This window comes from Piliocolobus tephrosceles, chromosome 2, assembly GCF_002776525.5.
Source record: "Piliocolobus tephrosceles isolate RC106 chromosome 2, ASM277652v3, whole genome shotgun sequence".
NCBI lineage: Eukaryota > Metazoa > Chordata > Mammalia > Primates > Cercopithecidae > Piliocolobus > Piliocolobus tephrosceles.
Genome location: NC_045435.1, coordinates 41,260,240 through 41,272,766, shown reverse-complemented (window position 1 = coordinate 41,272,766; position 12,527 = coordinate 41,260,240). Strand labels below are relative to the sequence as shown.

The 12,527-nt window shown below is 48.0% G+C and overlaps 1 protein-coding gene across 1 annotated transcript in view; it reads left to right on the top strand.

Annotated features, from left to right (window-relative positions):
- SLC12A8 (solute carrier family 12 member 8) overlaps nt 1-12,527 on the top strand; it is a 129,475-nt gene that overhangs the window by 66,066 nt on the left and 50,882 nt on the right. The window contains exon 6 of the mRNA XM_023215151.2: nt 5,371-5,484. Coding sequence (XP_023070919.2) covers nt 5,371-5,484 — 114 coding nt within the window. The remainder of the gene's footprint in view (nt 1-5,370; nt 5,485-12,527) is intronic.

The window sequence follows — 12,527 nt, the reverse complement described above, 5'->3', positions numbered from 1 at the left end:
TTCCCTCTGCCTGTTACTGCCTGGGTCTTGTCGTCATTTGTTCTCTCTCTTACCCGCCCCCCGTTTTGTTTTTGTTCTTCCTAAAAGCATACAGCTCAAACTGAACCAAAGTATTTTTATTCCTTGGATAGAGAAACAGATGTTCAGGTCAAACCCAGATCCATTCTCAGGCAGCAGCTGCAGGCCCCAGGCATCCCACGCCTTTGAGAGTTGGAAGATGTCAGATGACAGGACCCCAGACCACAGTCTCAGTTTCACCAGCAGAGGAATCAAAAGCCTAACAGAGAGGCAAAGAGACTCTTCCAAGGTCAAGAAACAAGTGTTGGAAATCCCTGGGGAGGCCAGACGTGGTGGCTCACACCTGTAATCCCAGTGCTTTGGGAGGCCAAAGTTCGAGGATTGCTCGAGGCTGGCAGTTCGAGGTTGCGGTGAGCTACCATAGTGCCACTGCAGTCCAACCTGGGTGATAGAGTAAGACCCCGTCTCTTTGAGAAAAAAAAGGAAAGAAAGAAAAGAAAAGAAAAGGAAATTCCTGGGGAATGACTTTGGGATGGATTACAGAGGGACAGTGTGGTAGATGGAGACCTGAATTCACTCAGATGTGGGGTCCAGGACGGGCTGTGTCCTCCCAGCTGCGTAAACTCCAGCCAGTCCCATACCAGTAGGCACATGGTATTCCACAGGATAGGACTCCTGCCTGCCCTACACAGATGGGGCCGGGGGAGATGCCGTGATCTCTGTGGGCATGTTTCCTGGGGCTGAAAGGCAACCTGTGCTGTAGGTATCTCTCTGTAAGGGGGTGCAGTGCCAGGGCCTGGGGACCCACCTCCTAGAGAGAGAGGCCTGGGTTCTGCCACCGGGAGAGGCAGTGGGTGAAATACAGACACATCTGGCTATGTGACCTCGAACAAGATTTTTCACCTTCCGGAGCCTCCGTATCCTCAGTCGTCGTACAAGTATGACATTGTGAGGTCTTGGTGCTCAGTGGCTGGCACATAGGAAGGGTTCAGTCATTGGTTGCTTGGCATTATTTTCAGAAGTGAGGTTGCACTGTGATGTTCTTGGGGTGACCTGCACAATCTCTGTGCACACAGTCGTGGCCATTGCTTGGCAAGGATTATGGCATTAAAACCTTATTGGCTGCGTCACTCTCAGGGCTGCTGTCCACTCTGAGGCAGGGCAGGGCGGCAGTCAGGCCTTGGGAAGCTGTGGGTGCCTCCTGGCGGGACAGTCTTAGGTGCAGATGTAGCTGCTAGAGTAGAGGTCTCGAACCTTAAGGTCCATGCCCTCCAGAGAGACTTCAGAAATCTGCCCTCTCCCAAAATGATATGCAAAATGTGGTGTCTGTGGGGACAGGGACCATGGTTTTCATCAGACTCTCAAATGGGGCAACTAAAAGAATTAGGAACCTTTGGTCTGGGCATCAGCAAGTCAGGCATTAAGAGCCACTGTTGGAGGGCATGGCAGATGGCATGGACCTCAGCCCTAATCCTGGGTGTGACCCGCTGACCTCACACCGTGCTTAGCTAGCCAGTACCGGCCAGTCAGAGACATCAGTTCCTCCCCTGGGCACCCACTCTGCATAAGCCCCACAGAGAGTCAGCCATGCCTCAGGTCTGGCTGGGCCACCAGGTTCAGGGTGTGGGAAAGAGACCCAGGTCCCAGCAGGCAGGATGGGGACCAGTGAGGAAGACTCTTTGGGGACTGGCTCAGGATTGGGGACCCTGAGGTGGGGTGGTGATAGGTGAGGGGTGCAAGTCATAGGGGCAGAGGAGATGAGGCAGGGTCCACTGTGCCAGCTTTGGGGGCTCCTTTTTGTCCACTGTAAAGTGGCCCATGTGAGGGATGGGTCACCAGATCCAATGCCCTGCCCCAGTGGGCTTGGTCAAAACAGAAAATTCTCTCTGAATAAGGCCTCAGACTGTGGGTCATGCAGGTACAACTGGGGGTGTTCTCACCCTCTCTCTCTTTTGCTCAGTTTCTTTCTTCCTTTGGTCCTTATTTTATTTTCCCTGTCTTGTTTATGTTTTTCTCATAAGCCACTCAAGTCACTTTGGGAAACAGAGTATAAACAGAAAGAAAGAAAAGCTCTTCATACATAGAAAAGCTTCCTGGAGAAAGTGGGCTTTCAATTGTGGGATGTTTTGTTTGTTTTCCTAAAAGGTATTATTATTTGATGACAAGTAGATTATGTTCATTTAAAAAAATTATTTTGTCACCCAAACTGGAGTACAGTAGCACAGTCACAGCTGACTGCAGCCTTTACCTTCTGGGCTCAAGTGATTCTCCCACCCCAGCTTCTTGAGTAGCTACTAGCATGCCCGGATGAGTGTGTGTGTGTGTGTGTGTGTGTGTGTGTGTGTGTGTGTGTTTTGTAGAAGGGATCTTTCTGTGTTGCCCAGGCTGGTCTAAAACTCCTGGGCTCAAGCAATCCTCTCGCCTCAGCCTCCCAAAATGCTGGGATTGCAGACATGAGCCACTGCACTCAGCCCATTAACTTACATGCGGATGTTTTGTAGAAATAAAAAAAAAGTAAAATAATTGCCTGTAATTGCATTATACAAACAACCACAGTTAGTATTTCAGTGTGTTTTCTTCTAGCTGTTTCTTACATGTATAGATTAATACACCTTTTTTTTTGTATTTATACTATAAATGGTATCTGAATTAACATATATTACATATAACATGGACAGTTTTCTCTCATACTAAAAACTCATTTTAAGCTTTTAAAATGTCTCAGTCTCACATAGTTAGACATTTAGAACCTCCTCTGATGTTTTTTGTTTTATGTTTATTTTTAAATTTTAAAAAATTGAGATAGAGTCTTGCTCTGTTGCTTAGGCTGGACTGCAGTGGTGCAATCTTGGCTCATTGCAACCTCTGCCTCCCGGGTTCAAGCAATCCTCTTGCCTCAGCCTCCAGAGTAGCTGGGACTACAGGCATGCCCCATCGCACCTGGCTAATTTTTGTAGTTTTAGTAGAGATGGGGTTTCAGCTTTTGGCCAGGTTGGTCTCGAACTCCTGACCTCAAGTGATCTGCCTGCCTCGGCCTCCCAAAGTGCTGGGATTTATAGGCGTGAGCCACTGCACCCGGCCCCTCCCCCGATTTTACATTATTGTCAGTAAAGCATTGACACATATTTTTGTCTATAGTGTTCTTTGCAAAGTTAAGACTATTTCCTTGAACAAGATTCAGAACTGAGCTTGGCTCCAGCTCAGAGCAGGCTGGGCCAGCAGCAGTGTGAGTGTGAGTGTGCACTTGCGAATGTGGCAGGGCTCCATTTCTCATTAGCCCTGCAAGAAAGGGCAACTGAGGCAGGCCCACAGGCAGCCAAGTGACTCATTATCTCGGCCTGCGGGTCTTGCTGAAGGAACAGGCGAGAAAAGGCCTCCCAGTGACTCATCTGTTGGGCCTGAAATCCCTCTGAACCTTCAGGCTGGCCAGAGCAAAGCCCTTCAGGCCCGGTGACCAAATATTCCCCTGTGTCAGGGCCGCCCTTGGGCCCTTGAAGATGAATGCGCCTGATGAAGTGTTTTATGTCCTGCAAGGCGGGCCTGCCGGGCATGCACAGCCCTCTGCTCAGATGTGCTTTCCGATCTGCACATCAGTCCAGCTTGGCTGAGCTCAGTTCCAAGGCAGGCTGGGCTAGTTTTCTCCTCCTTAAGACTCATCAGTGAGGTCAGCCAGCGGATAAGCTAAAGTTAACTTAGCTATTATTGCTTTTTTGTTAATGAGGGGAGGGCCAGCTATGAAGACGCCAAACCATTCAGAAAAGTTGTACAGCACTTAGGATTGAATATGCCAGAACAAATTCTGTATTCAGGCAAAATAAAGCAATTGACAATGATTTAAGTCCTGACTAAACTCTCAGGGGTCCCTTGTGCTTCCCTGAGCTTTCGTTTTATTATTTTTTTAAAAAATGTTTTTCTTATGAAGTTGTGAATCTTGGAAGCTGTGTGAAGCGCGGGCGACCTCATTGGACTCATCGGAGTGTCAGGAGCCTTCTTTTGTGGATGGAAGCTTGGGCTGTAATTAAGCTCCAAGCGGGTGGAGGATGAGGCTTGGGGAAATTCTGTCCCTGAAACCCTAGGGTTGGCTGTGGAGTGAGAGCTGAATACCCATCCTACGGCACCTCAGGGGTTGAGGGAAAACGAGTAGGGATTGGCTTCTCTTGGACAACAATTAATAGGAACAAACCAACTCCTTCTCAGAGATGAGATTCAGAAGCAGAGGCTGAATATCCTGGGTGTTCCTGAAACCAAGAACACTTGACTTGTGTCTTAAAATTCCGCAGCTCACTAGCGTGTTCACAGATGCTGTTCAAAGTGACCTCCTTTGACAAAGAAGCAATGTGCCTGCAGGGTTGAAACCACTTGAAAAAAACTTTGTTAAAGCCGATGTACAAAAATGTTTAAAATGCTTTGAGGAAATAAGATCTGAGATGTTCCTGCTATCATGTAGTCTGTGAACAAGTCGAACTGAAAGTGTGGAAGCAAGATGTGCCCATAGGCTGAGAGATCTAAGAGAAAGGTTCTTTTCAGCGTGACCCATATTTGCAACCTAGCTACTGTGCACCAGTGCAGCGCTTAGCTCTGGGGGATAGAGACCTGCAGACCTGGATTTCGTGCCTCAAGGAATCTAGTTGGGGAAGGTCTTACTGTGGCCAGACCTAGCGCCAAGAGCAGTGAGGAGGGACGAATAGATTCTGATTAGGGAGTGCTTATAAAGCCCAAAGGAGCACCATTTGAGCTGAGCTTGAACAGCTGGCCCACTATGATGCTTAGAGATATGGGAGAAGAGTCTGGAAGGCCAGGAGACTGCCTAACGAAGGCACGGGGGTGGGTGTGGTGGCCTTCCTCAGGGTGTGGCTGCTGGGGAGGAGAAAAAGCAAGGGATGAGTAGGGAGTGGTGGCTGTTGCCAGGTTGTGGAGGCTTTGATAGGAGTTTGGACTTGATTCTGTAACTATTAGGGATTCGTTGAAGGTTTTTGAGTAGGAAAGTAACTTGCAAATATCAATTGATTTTTTAAATGGAAAACAAACACATAAATACATGCTCATTGAAAGATATTTCAGCTATATTAAAGTCTGTGAAGCGAAAGATGAAAATGCTCCCCTTCCCAGAACTAACCACTGCTTCCTTTCATGTTATTTCATCCACCTGTGTCTATGGGATCGGCACACAAAAGTCAACCCTAGAAGTGGGAAGGAAGATGGTTCTGCAGACCTGCTCTGTCACTCTGTGTCACATACATGCCCCTACTTTTCCAATATTTAAAGTAATATATGAAATAGTACTGTCATCTGGGGAAATGCCTCCTGTGTCTTCTCACTGGGCTCACGTTGCTCTCCATTGCATTATTTCAGAACATGGTTTCATTGGATATTCACCCGAACTGCTACAGAACAACACGCTGCCCGATTACAGCCCCGGGGAGTCTTTTTTCACTGTGTTTGGGGTTTTCTTCCCAGCGGCTACAGGTATTGTAATCTGGGTTCCTTTTTACTCTCAAATTTGCGATACAAGTTCTTGGTTCCAAAATTCAGCATCGTCATTGGCCTGCATGTGCTCTTGGTATGTATATCCATCTTTAGATATGGGCTTAGCTTTGACTAAAATTTTGTTATTTTGTTTATTTTTGTATGTATTTTGTAGAGACAGGGTCTCACTATGTTGCCCAGGCTGGTCTTGAACCGCTGGCCTCAAACATAAAAATCTATTATTTTAATGGAGTTTACCGAAAGCCCTCAATATGATTTAATCCTCCTCAGTCCTTACACATTGCACCTCTTGTTCATAGAAAGGACATACATCTCATAGGGCTGAACAGGACAGATTCCTCAGCAGGACAAGCTGCTCTTTTCACAGGTGGCCTAAGTGCATGCCTGGAATGGAAGGGAATGGAATGGAAGGGAACGCCTTCCCTTCCCCCTACCCACACCAGCACATCTTCTCCCAGAGGGCAGAGAAACACGATGGTCTTTTCTTGCTATATCGGGTGTGAGCCCAAACCATATTCCAGGGGTGAGGAGTGAATATCCTCACCCTCCCTTCCCCAAGTTCCTGCTCTGCAGTGACTGTAGAGGAGTCTCCCACAGCCAAGCTACCTGTAGGACCCCTGCCCCATGCTTGCGTCCCTGGCCTGGAAGGCAATAAGCTAACATGTTGACCAGATGCTCCATAAAAAATAACATTTGCTAGTGACTGGGTTTGTCCCAAGGGAACAGACTCTTAATGAAGAGAGAAAAGCATTTCACTCTTGATCAAGAGAGTGTCAATAGCCTGGAGTGTATTTGCCTTGTCTCCTTGTCTCTCTCCCCTTTCCCTCTGCCCTCCTATATGTGGCCATTTCCTCACTTGTTGTCCCCACCCCAAATGGGATAGGGACAGAAAAAGAAGGAGAAGCTACTAGAATGTCTAAGATTGAGAAGATTGTCCATACAAGTGTTAGCAAAGATGTGGAGACACCAGAACCCTCACGCGCTGCTGAAGGGAGTGTAAAATGGTGCAATGACTTTGGAAAAAAGTTTGACAGTTTCTTAAAAATTACATCCAGCTATTCCATGCCTAGTTATCTACTGCAGAGGATCAAAGGCCTGTGTTCATATGAAGATTTGCACATGAACTGTCAAATCAGCTTAAATTTTAATAGCCCCAAACTAGAAATAGCTTGAATGTTCATCAACAGATGAGTGCATAAACAAACTATGGTGTAGCCACACAATAGGAAAACACTCAACAATAAAAATAAATAACTGGCTGGACATGGTGCCTCATACCTGTAATCCCAGCACTTTGGGAGGCTGCGGAAGGCGGATCACCTGAGGTCAGGAGTTTAAGACCAGCCTGGACAACATGGTGAAACCCCGTCTCTACTAAAAATACAAAAGAAAATTAGCCTGGCATGGTGGTGCATGCCTGTAGTCCCAGCTACTTAGGAGACTGAGGCAGGAGAATTGCTTGAACATGGAAGGCAGAGGTTACAGTGAGCCAAGATCGTGCCACTGCACTCCAGCCTGGGTGACAGAGTGAGACTCTGTCTCTAAAAAAAGAAAAAGAAATAACTATCGATACACACAACAATATAGGTGAATCTCAAAATAATTATGCTGAGTAAAAGAAGTCAGGTCAAAAAAAGAGCAAATAAATATGATTGTATACATCTCCATTTATATGCAGTTCTAGAAAATGCAAGCTATAGTGACAGATGCCCGGGAAAGGGAGTGAGAGGAGCAGGAAGAAGGGATTACCAAAGTGCAGAAGGAAATTTTGGGGGGATGAAAAATATATTCCTGGTCTGGCATGGCGGGTCATGCCTATAATCCCAGCACTTTGGGAGGCCAAGGCAGGAGGGTCTCTCACGCTCAGGACTTTAAGACCAGCCTGGGCAACATAGTGAGACCCTGTGGTCTCTACAAAACATGATTAAAAAGTTAGCTTGGGCCGGGCTCAGTGACTCATGCCTACAACCTCAGAACTTTGGGAGGCCGAGGTAGGTGGATCATCTGAGTTCAGGAGTTCGAGACCAGCCTGGCCAACGTGGTGAAACCCCATCTCTACTAAAAATACAAAAACTACCTGGGTGTGGTGGCGTGCACCTGTAGTCCCAGCAACTTGGGAGGCTGAGGCAGGAGAATCACCTGTAGTTCCAGCTACTTGGGGCTGGCTGGTGGGTGGCAGGAGGACTGCTTGATCCTGGTGAGCCTTGGTCACGCCATGGTATTCCAGCCTGAGTGACAGAGTGAGACCCTGTATCAAAAAACAAAACAAAACAAAAAAAAAACAAACAAAAAAATTGTGTGTGTGTGTGTGTGTGTGTGTGTGTGTATTCCTGATTATAGTGATGATTTTACGGGTATATTCATATAGCAAAGCTTTTCAAGTTGTTATACTTTAAACATGTACATCTTATAGTATGTTAGTTATACCTCAATAAAGCTGTTAAAATGAAAAGGACAATAACTTTAATCATCTTTAATTGATTTTCCTCAATCCCATTTCTCTTTATAGCAATAGCCTTTTCCTCTCCTCTTCATAGCCAAACATAACATGTCTCCCCATCTCCATTCTTTTATCCTCTGCTCAACTCTCCCACTCCCTCCTTTGGGAATTGCAAGCCTGTCTCTCCAATGACATGGCTCTTTTACCAGTGACTTCCTTGTTACTAAATGCAGCACGCATTTTTAGTTTCTCACTTTATTTGACCTCTCAGCAACAATGCACTTCCCTTTGCATTTCTCTTGCCTTCCATGGTGCAGCCTTCTCAGCTCCCTCCTACTCTCTGACTTGCCTTCATAGGTGCATCCCCTCTGCCTGACCATCCAATATTGGGGATCTTCAGGCTATTCCTAGGCCCTCGCATCTCTTTCTCAACTACTTTCCTTGGAGTCTCATCCATGCTCATTGTTGAATAACCACCTTCAAAACTAATGACTCTAAAATTCACACTTCCAGCCCAGACTTCTCCTCCAATCTTCACATCATGCATTCAGTTGCCCATGTGACATCTTCTCTTGAGTATCTTGGACCGAACAAGTTTCACCTACCCCTCAACTCGTCCTCCTCCTGTACTCCTGATGTCAGTAAATGGCACCTCCACCCAGCCAATTGCTTATGCCAGTGATCGGAGCACCCTGTTTCTTTCCAGTGCCCTCTAAGTCTTGTCAATTTTACCTCCTAAGAGTCACTAGATTCTCTCTACTTCTTATCTTTACCACCTGACCACTCTGGTCCCAGCTTCACCTATCACTTGTATCACTGCGTCAGCCTCCTGCCTGACTTTTCTTAAAGCTCGGCCATGGAAATGAGCCTGGAACTAGGGCTTGGAAGTGGCAGGTCGAATCCTGATCCACAAATCCAGATTTGCCAGAAATAGTGCGTTTTCATTTTTATAAAACAAGAAGAGTCAGTCTCTGACTCTAAGTCTTCATTCTGCCAGGATGGCTTAAAATTAACGTCAGTAATTCAGCATGCCTCCACCTGCTCCTGCCATGCTCTGCACCAGTTCCAGGGGCTTAGGGTTTTATACAGTACCCAGACGTGTTCGGGGGGCTCTGCAACTCCTTATCTGTAAACAGAACCAGGCCTTCCCATCGTCCTGTCCATAGGACCTTTCAGGTTTGTGCTGCCTCTGAGCCACATTCAGGGACCAGAAATCTGAGATTGGGAACCCTATGCTTAGGGTCTGTGTACTCCCCCAGTACATAGACTGGGGGTCTTACCAGCTCCTCATCAGTACTGCCAGGGAGTGGGGGGGTCCCAGGTCCTCATTTCCCCAGAACCTGTGAACAGCCTCTCTCTCCCCGTGCCCCAAACTCCAGAACCAGTTTTATGTCAAATATGGGGGACACTCCTGTCCAGGGCCGGCGTTCTGGGTGTGTGACCTATGCATTCACACTGTCCCTGCCCTGAGAAGGGCCTCGTGCTTGTTTTATGGCTTTGCTGTTTCTAAAATTCTTGGACCGGGCACAGTGGCTCATGCCTCGTAATACCAGCACTTTGGGATGATGAGGTAGGCAGATCACTTGAGCCTGGGAGTTCGAGACCAGCCTGGCCAACATGGTGAAACTCCATCTCTGCTAAAAATACAAAAATTAGCTGGGTGTCGTGGGACATGCCTGTAATCCCAGCTACTCAGGAGGCTGAGGCAGGAAAATCGCTTGAACCTGGGAGGCAGAGGTTGCAGTGCACTGAAATCGTGCCACTGCACTCCAGCCTGGGCGACAGAGTAAGACTGTCTCAAAAAACAAAAAACAAAAAAAAAAACTTAATAATTTTTGATTCTGCATTTGTATTTTTATGTGGCCTCACAAACTGTGTGATAGTTTTTCTCCTTGTCCCCCCCTGGTTTTCCCCAGCCATTCTGCTGTTTCTTTTCTGTTTCCCTCCAAAATCTTCTAAGGACCTAGGCTTTTGAGAAACAGAAGCCAAAACAGTGCACAGGCAAATTCTGCTTCCTCTCTGCCTCCTGTCTCCCACAAGGCAAGAGAATATAGGTCAGCTTCCTCTTGAATGGACAGAAAAGGAAAGGGGAAAAACAGAGGGAATTAGAACAAAATTAACATCTGAAGCTGTTTCCCAGCCTTTCTTCCTCTCTCCTTCCGCACACAAACTGAAAACCATCTGAGTGTTCCCTGGGGCCTGGTAGTGTCCCCACTGAGTGAAGACCCCTGGGCCGAGATGCCAGGTTAGCATTTACCCTAGAGGCAGGGGCAGAAGGCCTCTTTGCCTGGTCACACTGCGCAGGGAATGTCCCGAGCGTACTCCAGTGCACCAGGGGGTTGTCTTGGCAATGTGGCCCTGATGCGCCCCTCCACCCTGCTCCCACGGCTGGCTTTCCTAAGAGAGAGGATGCCTGGTGTGAGTGGGGGTTGAAGCGATTCTTGTGCTTCAGCTTCCTGAGTAGCTGGGATTACAAAAGCATGCCACTATGCCCAGCTAATTTTTGTGTTTTTAGTAGAGATGGAGTTTTGCTAGGTTGGCCAGGCTAATCTCGAACTGCTGACCTCAAGTGATCCACCCGCTTCGGCCTCCCACCTCCCAAAGTGCTGGGATTAGAGGCATGAGCCACCATGCCTGGCCTATATTCCCTTTTGATAATGATACTAAAAGCCTCACAGACACTGGACATTCTGGCTCAGAGATGGAGTGTCGTCGTCCTTCCGCGGAGAAAGCTATAGCTACCTAAGACGATGAGTCAAGACTTGTTTTCTGTGGTTTAACTTATGAGTATTATTTTGTAAGATTTCAAATGTAAAATGATAATAGTGCACAGATTGTAACTACACAGGCCTCTCTGCCCCACCCCTTTTAGGGGACATGCTTTCCTGTCCCTTCCACTCTCCTTTGGCCCAACCAAGGTGAAGAATCATTGATCCGATCCTTTATTTTGCCAGATGGGGGAGGAGGGGTGCAGAGGAGCTTGTGAAGGACCCGACAGAGGTTACGCAGCTGATTAGTGGCCAGAGTTGGGCCGCCACCCTGCTGTGGAGAGCTGCCCTCCGTGTCTCTGTCTCTGTTTTTCAGGGCCCCAAATGTAAACACGATAGGCAGGACGAATGGTTTGTATGACTTGCTGTCTCCTGGCAGATGTTCGGTTAAGCTATGAAAAGCATGGATGATTGGCAGTTTCCATGGTGATAGATTTGCTAAGGATTAGCTCCAAGTGAGTCATGGCTGGGGCTCCCTCCAACACCATCCTCTTCTGGAACAAGAGAACCTCCAGGCCGTGGCAAGGGGAGAGTTTTGAAGAACAAACCTTTCTGTCCCCCAGCCCCCCATCCTCCCATCAGAGATATGATAGTTAAGTTACTTCAGATGTTTTATCCCAAGGGCAGGCGACTTCCTGGGAGAGCGGCTGGAGATTTGGTCTGGGGGCTCCTCTGGATTTAGGAAGCTGTCCCCCTGTCGCCTCACTGCACTCTTCTCCATTGTGCTGGTGGCTGCAGGGGTGGAGTGGGGGGCTTGGAGTGGACACTGTACTTGCTTTGCTTCTCAACGTGTGTTCCTTCTCCAAGCTTCACTACCAACTTTCCCTGAGAAACCGACATCCCCTCTCTAGGATTTCACACACACCACGCGGATGCAGCCACTCCGGGGATCCAGGAACACCATTCACGGAGGAACTAGGAAATGGAAATTCCCTGAGAAGAACGTCAGTCATGTGAAGTCCTGTAACCCTTGTTCCCAGATTCCAAACTCTTACTGGAAGGGATAAGAGCCTCTTTGGCCACAGCCAACACATGGGCCTGTGGTTGACCGCACCCAGCATGAAAAAATGTGGTAGAAAACCTACAGCCTTTACTGAAACGTCCACAGTCACCTTCCTTTTCAAGAGCCCAGCTATTTCTGTGATGCCCTTTGACCTCCCGGGGCCTGACTCCTCTCTCCTGCTCATGTACACACTCTGGGAAGCTCTGGGAGTTTGCTGGGCCCTCCAATTGGCTGGTTGTCTCCAGGCCCCTGAGCCCGGCTGTTAGTGCTCACCCCTCCTCTGGTCTACTTCCCCCATTCTCCCCTCCCAGGCGTCCCCTGGGTCTCCTCACAAGTTATGTGTCTTATGAGTGAGAGGACAAGAACCTGCTTAAACATGGGGATCAGAATGGGGTCCCCATGTTTAAGGACTAGAGAGCCCCAAGTAGGGACAGTCTGAAGATGGGGGCTCACTCCACTCCCTTCATTCTGATGGACTTGTGAGCAGAAACAGGAGACAAGATGGAAGCTTTGGCTGGGTTCAGTGGCTCAAGCCTGTGGTCCCAGCTACTTGGGAGGCTGAGGCAGGAAAATTGCTTGAACCCGGGAGGCAGAGGTTGCAGTGAGCTGAGATTGCATCACTGCACTCCAGCCTGGGTGACAGAGTGAGACCCTGTCTTAAAAAAAAAAAAAGAAGGGCCGGGCGCGGTGGCTCAAGCCTGTAATCCCAGCACTTTGGGAGGCCGAGATGGGCGGATTACGAGGTCAGGAGATCGAGACCATCCTGGCTAACACGGTGAAACCCCGTCTCTACTAAAAAATACAAAAAACT